Below are 22,778 nucleotides of genomic sequence, written 5' to 3'. Positions count from 1 at the left end.
AACTAAATTTGGTGCTTCAAGGAACATTTGAGAACAGAGCAGTTGTGTAATACTTCTATAACTCCATGTTTGGAAATACAAATGTTATTTTCAATGCTGAAAAATTCAATCCAGTTAACACCAAATGCATTCCTTAAGGGAAAAGCAGAGTTAAGTCTATTAATATTCGGGTCAGTTCTCAGGCACCCACCATGACCTCACTGCTTACTTGACTCAGCAGAAAAAAAAAAGAGTTTAGGAAAAAAACCTCAGAAACACAGAAGTTGTTTGATCCCATCAACAGCAGCAGAGAACTTTGTTAACTCTTTCCTACAAAACAGGCAAAGATTGACCAAACTGCCTCAAAGTCTGAGGGTTAAAAGAGTGCAAGTTCAGTTTACTTTTTCCCAGTACATGACCTATAATGTAAAATACTACTGACTAGAAAGTTTTACCTAAAATTGATCAATCCAAATTCCCACAGGTTCTGAACACTGATGAAATATTTTGAAACTTCTGGGGGCAAACTTCTGCCCCCAAAAGCTGCCTCTACACTCTCTCATTGAGCCAATCACTATCTTCCCATTAGGCAATAGGAAGTGCCAGGCTGAGGTATGTGGTGTAATTACAAAGGGTAGTATGAGCATCACGTGCTGAATGCATACTGCACATTTAGAAATACTATGTACGATCTTCAGCTTCCATGAAAGTCGTACATACCACTATGCATGCCTTCAAACTCCAGTAATGCCCTACAGCAAGAAGGGTGAAGCATCTGATCTTTCTACTCAAGGTAAAGTATCGATAACATCAGTGCAAGCACAACCATTTTGTTCCATATTACTCTAAGATACACAATCATAGACAAAGAGTACACTTGATGATGGCTTTCATTTATATTACTAACTATCTACTTATAATACAGGAAGAAATGCTTGAATTTCAATGAGTAGATAACAATAAATAGCAAAACAAGTACTGCTCACTATTGTTTTCAGTCTAAAAAAACACTAGGTGATATGTGGGGGGACAGTGTTAATTCTGTTCTTCAAAGCCATACTTGCTTACACACACACGTTATCCTTTTATAGAGAGTTTAATAGTTTGTATTTATGTGTGTGTATATATGCACATAGAGAGAATTTAAAGTATACAAGACTATTGTAGAACCTAGAAAGAACTGATAGATCCACAAACATTAGTCTTTGATATCCAGAACCAGTCTTCTAAGATGAAGCAGCATCACTTCCCAGGCTTCCAACCACAGTGTTTGGATCAGAATGCAAAATTAGGATAACGTTCTGTTAAATATTACAGAGCAATTGAAAAAAGTATATTAAAAAAACAAACAAGCAAACGTATAATGACATCTCCAAAAATGGGGGAGAGGTGAGGTTGCTACTTCAAATCTGGGAAGTTTTGAAACAAACAAATCTGCAGTTTCATAGAATCTCTCTAAGTACTTTCTACATCTGCAAGGTTGAACTATTTTTCTTTTAAGCATCCTTTCTCAGTATGCTACGATGCTTTGTAGAATTTTCACACAGCATGAGTACACAGTACTCAACTACACACAGTTGAGTACTATTTCCAGAGCAATCCAAATTACCCTGATGAAGAAGGTGGCTGTATTTCTAGAATCTCAGTATCACCAAGTTAGAAATGCATTTTGTTCTTTGTCTATGGGCATAAACACACATCTCTGGTAAGACAGTACACTTACATGAATAAACCGACACTCACAAACTTCAGCAATCTCTTTAATATAACAAACATATCCAACAAAAAACTCAACTTTCAGAATGCCAAAGAGGGCTTATGCAGAACAGTGCACATTTATTCTGAGGTATTGTATTCATGAAAATAAAACAAAAAATAAAACCACCCGAACCAACACAACTACCCTCCAACATTTTAGAAGGATTTTTAGCAAGGCAAAAGCAGTTAGGTGGCAATAAATGAGTAAGCATGTGTAAACAGTGTAAAAATACAGAATATTAATAACAACCAATGCAAAACCTTGGTTATGAAAACCGATGTAACCCCATAAATTGAAAAAAAAAAAGCCAGAATAATGCAAAATATCACTTGTTAAAATAAGCTCATCCCTGCAGCTCAGTGAAAGCCAGAAACTGGCAGGATGGATTTCAAAATATTTTCCTTTATTTAGTTACTTTCCTTAGATTGATTGTCATTCAGTTTTCCATGGAAAGCCAATGACTGATGAAAAGCTTCTTCAGTCCACTGGTGAATGTACTTTTGAAGATTCCAACAAGGTGTTGCAAATGATGTCTGTATAAGTAATTGTTTTTTGTCATTCAGCGTGACATTCAATCCCACTCAAATGTTACAAGCAAATGGTGCATTAATCTTTTACCATTTTGGAAGGTGAGAGCTTGGAGATCAGTTGCTCCAGGTGAGAGATTTTCACGTTTTAACTCTCAAGAGCAGTGACAAACTCCTTGGTAGACCTGGTAAACCACTAAACATTTTATTTCAAACAAATAATATATTGGCAACCAAGATATATTAGTGGAATCAAGATTGTGACCAGCAGTGCACGTGCTTCTCAGAAAAATCAAGCTTTGTTTCAGATGCACATCAGGAGCCTAAGCAGCATGAGGCTTTTCACACTGAAACAATTATGCCAATACCACCTGCCCGAGGCACACTTACAGGTCTTTCCTGTCTTCCGCTTTACTTGAAGCATTCTGAAAATAGAATAAAAAAATAAATCACATTTTATGTTTAGGAAGACATGATGGTAGATGCACTGTTTTGCCCCCTTGTAGTTGTATCTGCTTTGTTCACCACACACTCTTCAAAGCTGCAGTTCCATCCATACCATCCCCATATAACATGTGCTTCTGATCCTAATATATTAACAGCCAGGTAGCCTGCTTCTCCTCTGATCACATTACGGTTGAACTGTGCAGCAAACTAAGCAGTAAATGCTTTCTACTAATAACTCCTAGGGATAAATTGGTTGCATCTACTGCGCACTCAGTACCTCCTGTACTTCTCAGTCAGAGGTAAACTCAAAACCATAAGGATGTGCGCACCAGACCATAAAACTGCTAGAAATGCAGCAGGACTCCTACACAGGGAAGCACAAAGAGAGCACATAGATGGTGGTCTCAACTTTGGAGCACAAACTGATTGAGTAGTCCCTAAAGGACAGGATGAGGCAGAGAAAGCAGTAGGGAGCTTCACACAACACAGAATTATAACCAGCTCAATTCTGCAATTTTATCAGCTGATTTCTTAATATATGACCAACAAACTGAACTGCTCCTCTTGCAAAATGGTCACCAGAATTTTAACATCAATGTAGTTTCTCTCAAGGCCACTACTTGTAAACAGACTAACATTCACATTTATTGATCAATTTCAACCCAAATTAACAGGGTCAGGAAGATGTTAGCAAGAAAAATACAAACACCTCATAGACAAAAAGAACATGCAGGGTTCCAGTTCTACCTGAAATAACTACCGTATATGTTACAGATACTATTGCCATGCACATATGCAACCCTTATCAAACAGCTAATACAGTCTGAGCTCATTAAACTTCTATTTTGTACTTCACTTGGAATTTTTATATTTGCCTGCCTTTAGCTTAGGCGGTTTCAGTTTTTTTCTTCTTGCATTGTAACAGCACTGCAACATTTATAACTCACTGTTGCAAAAGCATGTTTAAAGAGCAAACAAAACACAATGACACCTATAAACTATGTATATACCACACACACCACTGCTATCATTTTCTTAGGAGCTTCAGTTTGGTCCAAAACTGAATCTTAGCTCTCAAAGGACATGAAAATAGTGTCTGTAGATGACCTGAAGTGCAAAGAAGAAAATGCAAGTAGCTTTGCCATCCAGTTCTTTCACAACAAAATTTTACGGTTCTTTATGTGTTTAATGAAGTTCAAGGAGTGCTTCCCATTTCAACTTTATGCTGTACTACAGGTTTTGGTAAATTCTTTGCATTGTAAATAGCTAACAAACAGAATTCTGCAGCGCAGTTCAGAACACTGGGCTCACATGGTGAGACAGAAACACCCACCTGAAGTCGTTCGTATTCTTTCATCAGATTGTCATATTCTCTTCTAAGGCCTTCAGACTGCTTCTTAACTGCTGCCACTTCATTATTTGCCTTGTGGAGAGCTGTAAAATATCAGGATTTGTGTTTTAATTATTAACTGTACTGCTGTACTTCAGAGCTCTGCTCACATGTCAGTGCTCCACCAGACTTGACAGCCCTTCCTTGTGAAAATTGAAATTTAGAATGGAGCATCCCAGAAGGACACAGGAACAGATGAGGACAGGGAAGGGAAGGAAAATGACTTATATTGCTGCTGTATGAAAAGGTAAAGGCAAAACCAGTAAACTTTGAGAGGAATGAGTAAATGATGAGACTGTAGTCTTATGCCATACTGCAGGAGATTAAAAATGACCTACAAGATCATCTAGTCCAGCTGTCTTCCCATTACCGTTGCTATCACATGCCACTAAACCATCTCTTGTAGCTCCTCATCCAGATGCCAACAGTGTGCACAATCCTTTGCCCATGAGCTGCCTGAAAACAGACTGCTCTTCCCCAGAGACCTCCCACACACTGCAGCACTTCTCTGAGAGCCTGTTCTCAAAAGATGAAAAGCTACTAGATGTGCTTTCTGTAAGCATCTAGAAACAAGCACTTCAGTATGAGCTGTGTTCCACTTAGGGAGCTTACTCTTGATCCCTGAGACACCAGGACACAGACTCTGACCACTTTCCCACATGCCAAAAAGAAGATTCCCTTCCTCTGTCTTTTTTGTTTCTTCATTTTTTAATTTGATGTTTAGATTAAAATAATAATAAAAATTAAAAATCAGTCTGCAACAGTTCTTCCAATAATATTAACTTCACTTACCTGCAATTCTGGTCTATCGAAGTTAATTACATTTAAGCTTATTGATTCTATCGTGGTCAAAAATTAATTCTGTATCCTTACATCACTCCTTTCACCTCACTTTGCACACATATCCCTTTAATGCAATCTTGATGTCACCAATGCAAAAACCTTTTTCTTACGATCTCAGTATTTGGAATTAACAATGATTTCCACATAGCCAGTAAGTGAAAATCGTATCGTATTTACTCCATTTGACCTTCTCTCCTTTCTTGCTACTATTTAAAGTACTGATAGTAAAATTTAGAAATCGCTCTGAAGAGAATATGTGACAAATGGTTAAGATTCTGATTGTTAAGTTGTAGGCAAAAAGCACATCCATGTAGAATTTCACCTCTGCTACATTTGCCTTTGAAGTTATGTTTGTTCAGTTACTGTAAAAAATATTCAGTTTCTGAAGAGGACAACTAGTGACTAATGCTATTTAGCTGTTTATAAGCAGCAGAATAATACTTTAGTTGCAACCACAAACAACTGTATCATTAAAGTATGAACAAAATGTCTAAAAATATCTGCAAATCAAGAAAGCAAACAAGGCAGTACCGTGCTTCAATGTTTTGACCAAAACAGATGTGTGACAGGAACAACTCACCCAACCTCAGAAGAACAAAGAGCAAAGAGCAGACTGTCCTTTCCACCTGTGTTGGCTATGGATAAGAAAGCCAGCCTGCTGGGTGACACTGTTAATGTAGCCCACCTACATTCTTAATCTCCTCCGCCTCAAGCATCCCCAGGGACTGGACTTAGTGGACACAATAAAATGGAGTGCCATATCTTTGACAATGTGAATTCTCCATCATGCCAGCTTCTCTGGATGACTTTTTGTCAAGCAACTGAGGCTTTCCATACACAGCTGCTCTGCTATTCTGCCAAGATATGAACACTGCACTACAGCTATATCCATGATACAGGTATACTGTTTGCCATAAGGATTGCATCAGAGGAACACCCAACCACTATAAAACAGAAAATACTTTGTTTGCATAATACAGCCAGTTATTATTTCCAGCTTCCATCTGACCTGTTGATTTGCCTCACAGGAGCCAGCGCAGCTGGAATGGCAGCAAGCAAAACTCAACAGCTGACTGTTCCTACCAAGCAAATACACAAGGAGGTGTAAATGTAAGCTCCTAAGTTAACATGACTAGAGAGAGAAATAGTCACTAAGCCTTTGTATAAAGAAAACCACGCTTGCTGTACACAGCACCATCCCTTTGAGTCATCAGGTATAAATATTTCTTGATGTGACAGTAAGCAGTGGCTCTCATAGTTACAATTTCATGGTTGTAAAAGGTAAAATTAAGTAAAGCAGACTTTGTTCCTAAGCACTCCTCTGCCATCACCTCAATAAAAGGTGACCACAGCCAATTAATTCAGTTCACTGCCCCATATCTCCTCTTCCCACCTTACAAAGGAAAGCTGACAAAGGATGATTTTTTGTGTCTGTAAGAACTTGAGCGGTGCTTCAGTGAAGCTCAACACATACGCTGCTTTCCCTTATGTCACCAGCCTGCCTGACAACATGAAGGCCAAGCTGAATCTGCACCAGTGGCAACAAGTTCCATGACATGCTTTCACAATGTGTATATTAATGACTTCTATCCTTCCAACAATCTTCATGTTGTAGGTCTTTACATGCATATTTTCTAGAATAGTCTAGAATAGTTTAAAAACTATTTCAAAACCAAATATCCACACATATACTCTTGTTCTCTTCAGTCTCCTCCGGTGCTACACAACCAAGGAACAGAAGTACCTGTGACGCATCCTGTGCACAAAACAAACCTCATTAAAGGACTCACAGGAGTTTTACCAGAATCTTCTCCTGCCCTCATTGTATGTCTGGAACAACAATGCACATAAAAAAAAGAGTATTTTAAGGAAATAGCTGAAGTTCAGTAGTACCTAAAAGAGTTGAGAACCTAATGTCAACGAACTAGTCAAGATTCTGACATCAGCTCTGTTCCGCTGCAAGTCCGAATCAATACCAGTTGTCCTGTATGAATTTCTGTTGTGTAAACAAGGTGGAAGCCTTTACCATACACTAGAACAGCATCACCAAAAAGATGACCTGAGATAGCAGAAAAATGAAATAATACAGCATTGCACAAGTCTCCCTCCTGCCCAAAGGGTCCCAATAGTTACAAACAGGCATTTCAAACACGAGCATTCCCACAGCTGTGAGTGAGGAAACAAAGTCAATGCACTCAAAGTCCCACTCATGACCTCAGTCAAAGGATAGCTGTCAGGATAGCTGCTTTGTGAAGCTTCTTTTAATTCTATCCTCATCTTCAGTTGGTGATGGTTTATTCTGTTATAACTTCTTCGATCAATTTCAGTACAAACAAAGCAACATACCAATACTACACGGACTACATTTGTCACAATTAGCATTTTGGATATATGACCACCACAGTAATGTCAGAATTTACAAACAAAAAAAAACCAAACAACAACAAACACAAAATGCACAATATAGTTACCTATTACTGTCCAATGTTGCATTATCTTTCCCTTTCCCAGAAAGATCCCATAGGGTTGACATCAGCAGCTACAAACAGCTTTCAACTGTCTCAAAGTTTTGTTAAAAATTTAGCTAATGTGTAGCAGGAAAAATATTCTCACCTCTGCACTGAACAGTGCTAGAATTACTCACTTTTAGATATCCTTGAGACACTTTTTGTAACAGACATTTATCAGTAAAACACCATCTCAAAGTTATTCACAAGTCAAGTCATTACATGTCTAGGTATGCTAAAAATGGACTTAGGCTGTTACAAGTGCTGGTGCCACTGCTGGGTGCCTATAAAGCCACCAGCATGTGGGTCTGCAATAAAGGAGAGAAAACCTACCCCCTTTTCCTTCATTTTAAAGAGAAAAAAGGCCTCAATGGGGATAAGAAAATTAATTTTGAAAATATAACAAAACCGGCTGAAATCTTTGACAGCTCATTCCAATCTTCCTTCAGAATGAAGGAACTTCACTACTCAGTCTCCTTGCCTTGTACACACCTCTCCACCTGCCCAGAACATTAAGTTGCAAAATATCTTACTTTAGGACTTCTTTTGTGGTTAGCTGAACAAAACAGGCAGATTGCACTTCCCATAGAAGGTAAAAAGCAGAATATATAGATGAATCTAGTTGAAGTTTCTAACATGTACTGTCTATGTTACAATTTCACTCGGAATTTCAGGAAGGGTCTTTTCTTTGCCAGAAGCTATAAAGAACATGTTTCAAAACCTTACAGAAAATTTACCTCTCCCTTCAAGCCACAGCACTAATCTGTTGCTAAACTGACGAGTACTAAGTACCGCTCCACTGAGGCACCCCCTACCTCTCAATCCTACTATCAATGAATCATCCTATCACCACACATCAGTAGGTTTACAAATGTACCAAACCAGACAAATGGATATTTGAAACTACTGAGTGAAAAACCCAAATTCCCAACTCTTACTGATGTTACAGCAAAAACAAAAAAAAGGAAGTTTTCTTTTTTTATTAGTTTTGTTCTGTTTCAAACTGAGCTGCCATCTATATTCTTAATCTCCTCCTCAAATGCCCCCAGAAATTCAGGAACTAGACTCTGTGGACACAGGGGAAAGGTTACGTTTCAGTCATGCTCAACAGCATGTAAAAAATTGAAAAGCTTGTTTTATTTCTTTGTAACAATCCCAACTTTGATTTTATGTGAAGCATTTCTCACATTTAGGGAGCATAATCTCAACATTTACCTGCTCAACTGGAGAAGTTTCAAAAGAAACCAGTAGGTTCAACTGACATGCAGAGTAATGCTCCATTGAAGGCTGTGTCTACAGATGGGTTTAGTGTTTGTTATCAAGTACTTCTAGTTTGCTGGATATCAGTTTGCTCAAAATAAGGTATACGAAAACTTAAAGAAACCTAAGATAGACATAGCCCCACACCATCTAACTGATGATGGCAATTAAGGTAACCATGATATTTTCTGTTTGAGGTTTAGGCTGCAAAAGGGGGTGGCAACAGGAAAAGGGCTGTAAATGTTTCCCGATTCATTAAGACCTTCTCCCCTACTTATCCCCCCCCAGCAAAAAGACTCAAGCATGCCTTAATTTATGTATCTTTTAGGTAGACAACAGCCTGTGGAGAGAACGCAGCTGAAGCAGCATGTGGTAAATTTATTTATTCCTCCGCTTTCTCAAGTGCTACCGACTGAAAAGCTTACATTATATTAATGTCACATACCATCAGATAGTTTAAAGAAAACGTACACATTTGTATTTTTCATTGATCCTGTCACTCCAAAGGTAGCTTTCCTAAATTTCTATAAGAAAACAGCAGGAGAGGGAAAACCCACAATCAAACCCCGCCTGGGAATGTGAATTAATGAGACCTTCTGTTTAGAAATTCTTGCTATTTCAAGCCTAGCTGAAAAAAAAGCTCTGTTCTTGTTTGCCTCCCCAGTGGACAACAGAAAGGATTTCACACAATATTTGGCGTTGCTATTTTTTGCAGCTCCGTAGCAGCACCATGCAATATGAAAGGAGAACTGTGTTTTGATGACAATGTGCCATCCGGGGCCAGGAAATTTTGTAATAGCCTGTATATCTGATTAATGCTTACAAGGCAGCAGGCAGTGTTATCTCAAAAACACTAATTTCAGATGAGTAGATGTTCATAAGCCTAGACAAATCCAAACAGGACAGAACTAAACAGGTAAAATCTGCTCTGTTTCAACTTGGACTGCCATTAAAGCAGTTTTTACAAGCTAAACACAGAAACTCCTAATATGCGTCATGACATAAATTGCAAGAAATGTTTCCTATTAGACTTGAAAAGGATTTAAAAAAAAATCAAAAACTCAACCATATACTTCCCCATTTTATATACAGAGTTTAGTTGTTACATGACATGAAAGATCAGTTTGATGCCTGCAGAAACTTGCAGTTTATTCTGTATCTTCACCAATGAGATTTAGGGGATAAGTCAACACCATTAGAATGTATCAGTTCCATTTGTTTAAAATTACAGTTTAACTAAGGTGCTCAAATCATATCACTAACATTTTCATAATGAAAACATCTCCTATAACATGGTGGTGGTGACGGTGTATTTTTCCAATCCCTTATCAAATGTAAAGAAATTCCAAACCAAGCGTTTGTACACACTGTATAGTTAATGCAATTCCAAGACTATATTTTTGACCCTTAGTGTTGAAAAGATCTTTTCTTTATTCTCAAAAAAAAGTCCAACCCAATATTTACCATTTGTTGTCTTCTGTAGTTCTGCTTTCAGCTGTCCAATTTCCTTCCTCAATTTTCCATTAATTGTTTCCACCGCCTCTTTGTTTTCACCGCTTCCTTTCTCATTCAGGGCCTATTAAAATCCATAGAAGCTGCTGTTAATTCTGGTTAAATTAGTTGAGTCTTAACGTCAAACTATCAGAGAAAGTCAGCCTTGATCTTGCAAAGCAACAAGTTTTATCATATGTTAATATAATGGACAGACAACCACTCAGTGAGGACAGCGTCACGCTTATGTGCAATCAGTTCTATTAATTAAGTTATCCTGTTTTATGTGTCACAAATCCATCATCTTAGGTTCATAGCTACTGTTTTAATCTTCAGAATATCTCGACACCCAGAATAGATTTTCACTGAAATTCAAGTAACAACTAAGAAAGGATTCAAGAAACGCCCTCTAAGTACTAGACACAAGAGCAGTTTACTCCCCGTATACTCAAAATGTTAGCACTACTTTACTTCTGTATGCTCTTATCACTAAATCTCCAACAGCAATTCCTTAAAGTATTACACATTAAGGATTAGACCCCTTCATTAGACTCTTTGCCCATATTGCTTCCAGTAGCTAACCAAGCATCATCTTTGTTACCAAAATAGCAAAAAACAGTTGTAAATTCTTAAAGGGATTCCATTTGGCTGCCAGTAACAAAACTATAGTCAATTTATTACGAGGTCTCATATTGCTTTCTATACTTTGCTCTCACCTCTTTCTATTAATACAGTTATTTCTATCAACTTTTGTCTCAAGTCCTGTGCTTCATGGACCTTCTAAAAAGGATACAGCATGAACCTGATGAACTAGGCTGTGCAGTATTTACACTCAAATCCAGAGTGCCTTACATATAACTGCTCGTTTCTCTCTCTGATGGCAGAACAAAGCACATTTGTAAATGAACACAAATGCAGAGGGCCAAGCCACAGAGGAACTTACACCATATGAGGTTATTAAAACAAAACAAAAACCCAATGAAATTCTCAACATTTCCAGCACAATGGAGACCCAGCTACAGCATGGTGGTTGTAACTGTGGATACCACTGCTTTTGCAAATCATGAAACCAAAAACACAAATAGAGACGAACAGGAATGCAGTTTCCAGTTTCTGGCTATCACTTACAAGCAGCTACGAGAATGTGTTGCTTGGGAAACACACTTAAGAGTGAAAGCAGAACAAAAAGAGGACTTTTGGCCAAATCCCAGCAGGGATTTGAGGAAAAAGTGTCCCAGGATGCAGCAAACAGACAAGTTCCAAGGCTATGGGTGGGAGTCTGGACCTTTCTGACAGAATACCAGACTCACAGACTTTAGAGTCATTTTATACTTGGGAAGTATGTCACCCACACTCCAGTGATTCTCATTTAATGATACATCTCAAACAACCTTGTTTTGTATCTTTCTAGTACCTTTTACCCAGAGACTGTTCCCTTTGATTTATTACAAAAAAGCCAAAAAACCCCAGCACTCTTAACCATAAACACAACTCTAGACAAGAGTGGAAGGAAACCAATACACACCTGCTGTGACTTTTATTTTGAGAACATGTCATATTTAAGAATGCTGTATGAATCTCCCTACCTTGGGTATCTATAATTTAGTTTATAGTTCATTCTCTTTGAACTATAGTCACAGTAGCCAATGGCAAGACTCAATACATCCAGACAGACACCTGTTGACTTCCCTTCCTGTATATAACTGTATACCAAACCACAACAGACAAACCATAGCTTACTTTCCTCCACTCTTATGAAAAAAAAAAAGGTGAAGTGTCTTTGGACCATTGGTGGGTTGTTGTTTTTTAGTAAGAAATGTTTGGTACTGTTTTCATTAATAATACAGCAGTACTCTACAGAAAAAGCTAGACAAGACTGCTTGGAGCAAGTCCTGTTCAGAAGAAACAGCACCAGAACAGCTGTACTGAAGGCTTCTCTGTGCTAGACTGTCACATCCCTGATCTAAATGGCCTGACCTGAAGTCCCCCACTTTACTAAGATTAAACTTAGAGACACTTTAATAGTATTAATACTTAGACAAAATTCACATTGGAAAGACAGAGCTTCCTTCCTTCATTTACTTGGATTACTGTAGTTTCCCATTGAAATTTCTATTCAGTATTCTGAACTGCATACGGTAAGAAAATTATTCTTCCTTTGTCCACCAGAAAAAAAAAATCAGTAGCAAATCATCTCCAGCTTATTTTGTATTACTTTGTGCGTAAGAAATAACTAAAAATGTTTAAAAGATACCTCCTGTAGCCTTTCATTCTCAGCCAGGTATTTTTTGGCTGCTTCAGTCGCGTCGTTTACTTGTGTTTCCAGAGCGGCATGAGATGACATGCCCTTTGCCAACTGAGTAAGAAGGGTAACAGTACGTCTCAAAACACTGGTGAAGAAACACAGTGAACAGCACAGTAATTTACAGTACAAATTGAAAACAAAACAAAAAAACAAAGCATCAACAAAACAAACCCAATACACAAAAAGAAAAACCCCATTTATCTCTCTTTTAGCATTAGATGTGAAAGCATCTACTTAAAGCACCTGAAGGCAAAAATCCAGGTCCAAAGATAGTAAAAGTGAGGTAAACAATTGAAAAGGTATTAATACATTGACAATCTGTTCTAACCTGATAAAGGAATCTTCCTCTCCTCCCCAAAACCACACCTATTAGGAGGTCAGGGGCTTGTTTGCTTAAAGGCTGAAATGTGCTTACCTGACTTTGTGTTTTAAACACGATTAATCTCTGAATACAAGATCCGAGCAGTAAGTATGGCCATAAGTATCATTTAAATTTAAACAAGCGAACAAAAAAACCATAAGTCTTTTATAAAAGGCCTTACAATAAAATATTGTCAAGTTTATTCTTAGCTCTCACACCCACTTTGAATCAAGGAAAGGCCAAAGCACTACTAAATTCATTCCTGCAATATGACTATACAGATGCTTTGAAAAAGAAACAATCTGAAAATCCTAATAATTTATTTTTTTCCACAACTGAAAGCATATTAATAGACTTGTTAACTCACAAGGTAAGCCTTCCCAATTTTTACATTGAAAGCTCATTTCCTTACTTTTTTTGGATTTAATAATAAGTTAAGGCTCCCACGCCATTGTATTCCACGATGCAGCAACCAAAAGTCAGTAAAATATCCTGACTAAAACAGTCACTGTATCACGTAGGTTGGAAAAGCCTTCAAGAGGTCATCCTGTCTGAGGACCTGCCCAAAGAAAGCAGAGCGGACCGCTCAGGGCCTTGTCCCGTTGAGTTCCCACCATCTCCGAAGACAGACATCTGGCAGAATTTCGTAGTATTTGCCCATTCTGAACAGCAGAAAAATACTTTTTAATCAGAAGCTGAAGGTCTCAGTCTGTGCCTGCTGACATTCCGATGTGGGTCAATAAGAAAAGCTAGCTTCATCTTCTCAGCGATCTCCCACAAGATAGCTGTTCAAACCCAAACAGTCTCTGCCTCAACTTCTGTTTTCAAAGGCTGAAGACAAGCAACTGTGGCCTCACCTTATATACGCTTCAGTGCCCAACATTCTTGGTGCCAGTATCAATGTTTCATAAAGGGGAGCCAAAACCGGACATGGTCCTGCAACAGTAGTCCCACATGCACCAGACAGGGATAAACAATCATTTCTCTTGAACTGCTGGCTACATCCTTGCTATTACAGCTCAATACACGATGGACAGTCCACTAGGACTCCCAGGTCCTCTTCTGTGAAGATGCTTTTTACCCTGCCATTTAGCCTCCAGCCTGTATGTTGCAAGAGGTTATACTACCAGAGGTAATACTTTTCATCTGCCTTTATTTCACAACATGAGGTTTCTGTCAGCTGATCCCTCCAGCCTGTGTAGCTTTCTGAACAGCAGCACTGCTCACCAAGATGTCCACCATTCAGGTTTGGAATTCTACAGTCTGCAGACTTGTTGGAAGCACACTTCAACTCATCACTCAAGTTGTCAGCATGGTCATTAAATACTACTGGGTCCAGTAGCAATCCCAGAGAGACAACACTTGGGATATGCAATACCAATTAAATTCCTTTGAGTCCAACACCCAGTGAATTTCCCACACCCCTTTTTCTGCACTTCTCCAGGCCATCCTTCTCCAACTTAACTATCAGAATACAAAAAGAAACGACATGTGTAACTCTAGCAATGCCTCTGACATTATGTGCTCTGCCATTTATCCACATAGACGGTGATCTAGTCACAGAAGGCAACAGGAATGATCAGGCACGATCTCTCATTAAACCTGAGCTGGTTGTTTCCAGCCACTGAATTCGCTCAAGTTCTCCCCAGCTGTACCTCCCAAAAGGCTAAAAAAAAATAATAATAAGTAAAATAAAAAATAGGGGGGCAGACAGCAGACCTTATCAGCAAGGAACAAAACAAAGTAAGGCTGGTAATGAGATACTCTGTGCATCATTCTTTCCATCATCCTTTGTAATTCACTCCCTTGTCCCACTGAGCAGTGGGCCTATGTGTTCTTTAGCTTTCTTTGCATCTTCAATCCTCCACATCCCTCTCTGGTTTCAATTCCAGCTGAGTTTTAGTTTTCCTATTGCTATCCCTGCATAATTAAGCAGTGTTTTCTGTACCTGTCTTAGGTAGCCCACCTCACTTTCACATTTTGTTTACTTCTCTTTTCATACCCCAGACGAATCTGGATATCACTGCTAATCCATTCAAGCCTTCTGCCTTGTTTACTCGGCTTTGTGTGCACTGGATTTGTCTGTTCTTTTCTTCCAAGGAAGCCATCCTTGAAAAATCCATCAGCTCTCCCGAGCCTCCATCTTCTACAATAGTCTACCATTGGGTAATGCTGGCAAGATCCTCAAATATGCCAAAACCTGCTCTCCAAGTCCAAGACTGAAATTTCACTATTTTTGTTTTGTGAATGCAAACTTTACAACCTCACAGTCACCCCATCAATAGCTGGCATGGTGCATTTCTATTGCTGTTGTGCAAGGCAACAAATGACTTTGCTTTTATTTTTTCACCCCTCCATTTTTTGTACTCCAGTTTTGTATATTTTCCTTGAAGTCCCTTCACACACAGTGCTCCTCAAACTTGTCCAGGTAACAAAACAGCCACACTGGTGGAACAAGTCGATCACGTTCCAGGCATTTTCTTATCCTGTGTTCCCTTTTAGATCTGGGAAACGACAGGCAACTCACTGAAAGAAGATGGCCAGCATTCTTTGTTCAATGTCACTATATAACGTAGAACTCAGAAAACTTCTGACCATTTTCCTATTCATTCACATTATTTGTTCAATTAGTCCACATCCTCTTTGTCCAGCTGAGAAGATTTGCAGGTTGTCATGTGAAGAATTACAGGTACTCTTGGTTGCTATCAGCAGTTAGAAGTTGTCCCTTCTGTTACCCTGTGCTACTCGCTGTATTTAAGAAACCTCAAAAGGATACCAAGCTTAAGGTCATAATACTCTATTAAATCAGCCGCCATAAAGTGTTTGCTTGATCTGAAACAATATCCAAAACTCACCTTGAAAGGTAGGGTATTATACTATAGTTCCTACCTACGAGCTTTCAGATTCAAGTTTTGCTTCTTAACACAGCAACATGAAATTGTACCAGCTTGCAACATATCAAGATTGCTTTAACAGTGCTTTAGTTTTCGAACCCTTTAATCCCAGCTAATTTTTTTTGGAGAAAGCAAAACATGGAGCAAAAGTATAATGAAGGAAATTAGTTTTTCCTGAAGAAATTTCTGCAAAAATACATGTTTTCTTAAACATTCCAAACGTGGCATTTTATGTGCTGCTCATACATTCTGCCAGCATTCAGACATTGTACATTACATCCTCTGATCTCAACTGCCACATTGGCAATCTGCTCACATTTACTACTTCTAATTCCTTAAATTCAGCCTTTTAAGAATATTTTAGTTGCATTACTTTGTGCAATAGCTCTTGTAAGATATGTGATATATAGAAATCATGTACACAGACAATATAAAGCGTCATACTTACAGCCACAGAAATAAGGAAAAACCTGAGATATAAAGGTTTCTTTGTGACCTGAAGAGTTTCATTTGAATGTGATCGATAGCATTGGCATTGACATTTGCAACCTTTTCATTCACCTGAATGGCTGAGTACTTTCTAACTTCTCTAACAGCATCTGTAAACAAGAACAGACTGTTCTTAGCCACATCCCTGGGTATGCATTCACAATAAAATAAGCATAGTACTAGAAATATTTGGACATTTTGATCATCAAAGAGTAACATCAGTTATCCATAAAACTTAAAGACAAATCTTGATAAATCACTGAAGCAATAACACATTTCCAGAGCAATGCCAAGTCACTGACCAAAACACACTTGAACAGTTATTTCCAACATCTATATCCAGACACCAGGAACCTGGCCACTGCTTTATCCCAGATCTAATTTTCCTCAAAAATCAGTGACCACTACCAACTCAAAAAGCAAGCTTTAATCAAAGTTTCCAATAGGAGATCAAAGAGAGTAAATTAATTTCATCGGTATTTGATCTTCAGCCATTCATTGAAATATCTACTTTGAGAGACTATAAACTATTTGCGTTTCACTACTTTGGTTATTATTAGGAATATGTAATTGCAGCTTAGTCTGATTTCTTCACACAGGAACATGCATATGCACTCCTTCACCAGTAGCCAGGAATTAAACAGCATTTTAACTGTAAGGCAGTGGAAACAACTCCCTCCTATCTGTGAGGAAAGAACTATTTATATCGCAGAAATAAGTGAAATACTTCATACACAAAGCAGTCAGCACAGTCATCATTCAAGCTCTAGTTTCACTAAAGCTTTATTCCTACATAGGCTCCAACAAATGTAGTCAACAATTGTATCTGTGCTGAGCATAAGTACTCAAATAGCTCAGTGCTTTGATGTTTTCTTCTGGTGCATTACTTCAACAGCAGCCAAGAGAAAGAGTGCCATCTACTGCAGGCTGAGCAGCTCAGCCAAACAGACATCTTGTGTAACTAACACCCTGTGCAAGAAAACGAAACCAAGCGGCAGCCTACACCAAACCATTTTTGCTCCTCATTTACTACTTTGCCACTGTATCTGAATTCCCAATAAGAACACAGTACAAGATCTCTTTCATTCTAGTGGAGAGTTTCTAAAGAAATTAGCTGGGTTACAGTAGGCTTGAATCTTCTCAACTAACTGCCATGAACTCCATATACTAGCTATTTTTTTCTAGTTTATTAGAAAAGTATTTAACACTCACCAAGAAACAAGATGATCAGTAGAACTATTATTGTAAGGAACATTTTGTTCCAAAAGACGGCCATTTTGCTCCATAGAGGAATCATAAAAATCTTCTGCCATCTGCAAAACAACATAGTTATTAAAAATCATTAAACATTATAAGACAAGTAGAACAGCCCCACAGAATAGAGCCTCATTATTGATATGAGACTTAAGAAAGGTCTCTAAACAGCCATTTGAACCACCATATAACAACAAAAGCCCCAAACCAACAACCCTCCATGAATTAAGATTGCTTCTACCATCTTTCAGAGAGCTCATATTTTCCACTGATGAGTCTGAATAGGATTGTTATCACAGTCTAACTTGCAAATGACAAAACACTGACAAGTCACACGTTTCTATTTTGTCAAGAACGTCTTTGAAGAGCATGAATTGTCGGCTAACAACCAGCCTCAGACAGGAAGAGGCCTAAGGATGGTGGAGACCACTTTTCTTTAAACAGTTATCTCTTCAGTACCAATTTGTGGAGCAAGCCGTGAGAATTCACACTTACAGCACAAGTTCCTTAAAACCCAAAAGAAATAACAACAGATCAGCTGTGCCACAGGTTAGAATGTGATTCTGCAGGTTAGTATCAGTGCTACCGCACTGACAAGGTGCTATAGTAAAGTAATACCTACTTATGCCATAAGGGTGGTAACACAGGTACGCTAGTCACCATCTGATCAATTAGACAGACTCTCCAACTTTTGTTAAGTTTATTTATGTTCTCCAACAACTGTTAAAATTAATCCTTTAACAAAGCAGTTTTCTACCTACTGAGAATGTAATCATCCCCAACCATGTTCCGCACTAAAAAGAATTAAAGTATTTTATCATTCTGCGTGCAAAAACCCCGTTTATGCCATTCAATATAACCCAAACTCTTCACAGCAGACAGCTGGAGCCTACATCAACCAGAAAGCTTACTGTAATTAAGCCAAGTTAAAAACTCTAATGAAACCTACTTGCTTGACTCCTTACATGTGCATCTCTATGCCTCATACCCTATGATTCTGATGTACGCACCTTAGACCAAATACGCTGCCAAGTTACACTAATGTTAAAAAATAGATCTCTTTACTGCAAAGTCTTCCTGTATTTTCATGCTCATTTTTTCTCAAGAGGTAACATTAATGTTTATTAATGCAGTACTGCCTTTGGCAGCAGAAATCACGCGGATATACTTCCAAACTACAATGCTGGCCACCAGTACAATGTTACAACCAAGTGTCAGTACAGCTCTGTCTTTCTGAATGCCTTGCACTTCTATACTTAGAATGTACTCATTTCAAGGAACTTCGCTTGAAGCCTGAGACCCGGAAACCAGAACTTCAAAGAGCTGCAGTTTCACATCTCTGACTGCGCACGCATTACCCTCAGGACCAAACCAGCCCTCAAGGCCACCAAGATGCATAAGGCAGAACTGCTGCCCTCTGGTACTGTCACAACAGCTAAACTCAGCCCTTAATTCTACAGAATTCCTGTGATAGTTTTGTTAACAAGGTAACAGACCAAGTCACAAAGATATGCTATTCCATCCTTCCACAAACCCTTGTTTGAAAGAATAAATGAATTTTACAAGCCAAACATAAATATCTATTTATAACACTGCAGATTATGCATTTGCTTTTCAGCTTCAAAGATCAGATCCAGGCCTCATCTATGTCGTAAGAGAAACCTGTTTCAATACTGCCAACATACCCTGCATGTGTCATCAGCCTGAATGAAGTCTTGCAGCTTGTTTCCTCACACAAGCCATTGTTAATAATCTGATTACAGCTCCCATCATGCTTTTCCCCTCTTACAGCTGGACCTTAGACTCAGAAACAACAGAAAACATGGGGACTCTGCAATCTGTATTGAAACACTGAACTCCTCATAAGCTGTGACATTGACTGCAGGGGATTCAGCCCTTGCCAGGACCCTGCCACAGGTGTAAGCGATCACATTCTGACTGTGTTTTGGTTTAGGTTTTCTTCCCCAGCACGTTACAGTAAAACCTGCATCCTTCATCCTAAAAATACCTTTAAGATGAAGAAAGCCAACATTTAACAACTTTGCAACATTTAAGATCTTTACAAAGCACCACAGCAGCAGCAAATCTAAGGGGCTTTTTTGTTTTTTAAGCTGATATTCCGGAAAGAAATCTGAACTGTGCCTCCTGCAGGGAAGTTAACAGTATTTCCTCAGTGTTTCCTCAGAGGAATGAAAACAGCACTACCAAATTCAGAAAGCTACTTAGAGGAAACAAACTCCAAGTCAGGCCTCAGCAAATAACAGGAACATCTTGTTTCTGTTGTATTTCTTTCTGTTACTACAGGCATTTGCCTTAGGATTATACTTAACATTTGTATTGTGTTCCAGAATTATTTTGTTCCCATATACATACACGGAGGCCTTTCCTACAGCAGCCCTGACTGCATCTTCTGCACCAAACTAAGCCTGTGTTTGTTTTTAAACAAGCCTCTAAAGGCTGCCTACAAGGAGTTCTGAGTGACTTATCTGCTCTGTGCCCACAGCATAGCACACAGCCCGTTATGGCACGGCTCCCCAACAGGAGCATGTAGTGAGGTTTCAGGCCAGCTGAGAGCAGAGGGGCCAGTTCCCTCTCATTGAAGCAAGGCGAGAGGGGCTCAGTGCGGGAAGCCCAGCTGCTGGACAGGGAAATTAGAAGTGTGTAAGAAAATCCCATAAAGCTCCTTAAAACAGGCTCTGGTGCCTGAAACTCCTGCCATTCAGGTCTCAAGCAGCTCCCCCACAGCTCACATCTATCCCGAGATGCATCAAAGCTCCACGTTCGTAACGATAAAAAAGTATAAGAACAGACACGGCTCGAGCAGCCCGACCGGGGCAGCCCAGCACGGCCCGAGCTCCTACCTCAGCGGGGAGATGAAGGGCAGGCACAGCACGAGCAGCACTCCCACCTCGCCGTACAGGAAGGCGGCAACCGCCGTCCACTGGACAGTCATGGTCCCTGCGGCCTGCGGGGCAAAGCGGGGCTCAGCACTCACGGCCGGCGCTGCGGTTTGGGGCCTCCCGCCTGAGCTCCGAACGGGCTCCCCCCACCCCGTCCCGCCCGGGCCCGGCCTCCTCCACCGCCCCCCGGATGCGACGCAGCCCCGCAGCCCGTCAGCCCCCCGTCACCGCCCGCAGAGGGGCGGCAGCCTCCTCCCGCCTTCCCCACTGACTCCTGCGCAGCCGGGAGTCGCCGCTCGCCCCGGGCCTGTCCCCGTCCTCCCCCCCCCGTAGCAGCTCAGCCCTCGCAACCTCCTCGGCTTCAGGGCCTGATGGCGGCGGGCCGTTCTGAAACGGGGGTGGAGCGCGGCCTCGCCCCAGCGAACGGGCCGGGGCAGGGAGGCAGGGAAGCAGCAGCAGAACCACCCTACCCACCGGCGCTGGGACTGCGGAGCGGGCGGCGGGGCGGAGCTGAGTGACACGAGCGGGGCAGGCAGCGCCGCGGAGGAAGGATCCAGCCGGCCTGTGCTTGTCCTGTTAACCCCTCAACCCCACTCCCATAGGGCTGGGGGATCCCAGTGATAACTGCCTGGGGTCTGGTGTGGCGGCAGGCAGCGTGCCCACAACCCCTCCTCTGCTGGGGTATGCATAGGGCATCTACATGCTGAGAACGGTTAAAATCAACATCTTTGCTTCACATTCAGGCAGTGTTTGGATGCAGTCTGCTGTAGGAGCACACTGCTCCATGTCTCCAGCTTGTTAGATTCGGGTGTTGCTGTGCAGAGCCAGAGATTGGACTCAATGATACTTAACGACCCCTTCCAACTTGGGGTGTTCTATGACTCCAAAACATATGAAGATTCCATAAAGATGTTTTCACAAAGAAAGTACTGCCATTACTGCCATAAAGGCACAATGGTAGCTACCAAACAAGTTTGAGACAATATCCAGCAGTCTTGTTTGGACCTCATGAGTAAAACCATATTCCTTCAGAAAGTTCTTTTCTGCCCTGTGTTGGGTGTAGTGTTCTTCAGCAGCATAGCAAGGTTTCAAGCATGGTGTGCCCACACATTGATACTGGAACAGGTTGCCCAAGGAGGTTGTGGATGCCCCATCCCTGCAGGCATTCAAGGCCAGGCTGGATGTGGCTCTGGGCAGCCTGGTCTGGTGGTTGGTGACCTGTACATAGCAGGGGGATGAAAAAAGGTGTTCCTTTTCAACCCAGGCCATTTATGATTCTATGATTTGTCAGCCATCTTTGCCACTCACAACGCCCCTCATTTCTCCCCAGTAACCCTCATCTTTTTTCCCTGTTCTCAGTCTGGCTACATCTATACCCGCATTCAGTATTTCTGATACCATTAATTTGCTTATCTTGGCCTTGTGTGGTATTACTCAGGTAGTAACATGGTTATTGGACGCCATTAACCCTGCAAGTTCGCAGTCCCAAATGGACTCCCCAAACTCTTTGGTTATTTCTGTCGTTCAGCTGTTTTTCATGTAACTCCCACGTAACCACCGCTGAAATCCAGCCACCCCTCCAGGGTTATCTGTGGCTTTTTTTAGCTTCTCATGCTGTCGCACGTCACATCCAGCAGTTTCACCCTGGGCAGTCAGCTCAGCTGATTTGCCTGCAGTTCCAACAGGTACCTGTCTGCTTGGGAAGGGATTACCTGGCCTAGCTGGGCATGACCAGCCTTCTTGATACAAGTATCTGAGCTGCTCTTGAGAACTGCCATGGGGGTTTCTTTAACGTGTACCATAAGCAGCACAGGCTGTTCAAAGTATGGCTTTTAAACTGAATTTTTGTCACTTTTCCTGTGTCAAAGCAATGAAACGTGTTCACATGCAGACAAATTGATGAGAGGAAGGAGGCATACAAATTAGCTGACAGCCATTCATTCCACCACATAACAGGATGGTAAACTGCCATTGACCTTTATGTCACTTAATTGGCCAGATCAAGCACTCCTTAATTACTAGAAATATTAACTGCAACCTCGGTCTGGTACTTCAGGCAGAAATCTCTATGATTGGTATCACACAGGCACAACAACTGCTGCCTTCAAAATCATCAAGTATTCAGTTCCTAAATAGGTCAAGGTATTTCAAGGCCTCTAAATTACCATTTCCCCACTACTAAAATAAATGAATAAATAAATACACAAGCCTTGCATTTGTGTTTTTGATTCTAATGAATCTTTTTTTTCCCCCTCTGCTCTGTGTAGTGACTGATTTGCTGTATCATAAAGTCTTAAGTAAATGCTATTGCAGGACCTAGTTAATACCCGACAGAATTCCTCTCTTATGCAAATCAATTTTGTAGTTTTTAG

At 40.3% G+C, this 22,778-nt stretch overlaps 1 protein-coding gene across 3 annotated transcripts; it reads right to left on the bottom strand.

The window, feature by feature from the left end:
- Positions 1–1,723: 1,723 nt before the first annotated feature.
- BCAP29 (B cell receptor associated protein 29) lies at positions 1,724–21,048 on the bottom strand. 3 transcript variants are annotated; one of them, XM_085508755.1, is made up of 8 exons: positions 20,881–21,048; positions 20,368–20,471; positions 17,465–17,565; positions 16,212–16,362; positions 12,458–12,593; positions 10,177–10,288; positions 4,046–4,146; positions 1,724–2,690 (listed from the first exon to the last, which is right to left on the bottom strand). In XM_085508755.1, the coding sequence occupies exons 2-8, from the start codon at positions 20,457–20,459 to the stop codon at positions 2,652–2,654; spliced, it is 732 nt and encodes a 243-aa protein (XP_085364881.1). In that variant the 5' UTR covers positions 20,460–20,471; positions 20,881–21,048; the 3' UTR covers positions 1,724–2,651. The 3 variants fall into 3 exon arrangements, with proteins under 3 accessions (XP_085364881.1, XP_015706859.1, XP_015706794.1); XM_015851373.2 differs by having other exon boundaries at positions 20,675–20,887; XM_015851308.2 differs by having other exon boundaries at positions 20,758–20,887.
- Positions 21,049–22,778: the final 1,730 nt, after the last annotated feature.

Source organism: Coturnix japonica, chromosome 1, assembly GCF_054131305.1.
Source record: "Coturnix japonica strain WE chromosome 1, WE-NBRP24, whole genome shotgun sequence".
NCBI lineage: Eukaryota > Metazoa > Chordata > Aves > Galliformes > Phasianidae > Coturnix > Coturnix japonica.
This window is presented reverse-complemented; position numbering and strand designations above follow the sequence as displayed.

Bases quoted from the DNA above. Each gene is read 5' to 3' on its own strand.
- BCAP29 (XM_085508755.1), bottom strand. From the start codon at position 20,459: ATGACTGTCCAGTGGACGGCGGTTGCCGCCTTCCTGTACGGCGAGGTG. The intron at 12,594-16,211 runs GTAAGTATGACG...TTTCTTCACCAG, and splicing joins TTTTCCTTATTTCTGTGGCT to TGTTTTGAGACGTACTGTTA. The intron at 10,289-12,457 runs GTATCTTTTAAA...GGATTTTAATAG, and splicing joins AGAATGAAAGGCTACAGGAG to GCCCTGAATGAGAAAGGAAG.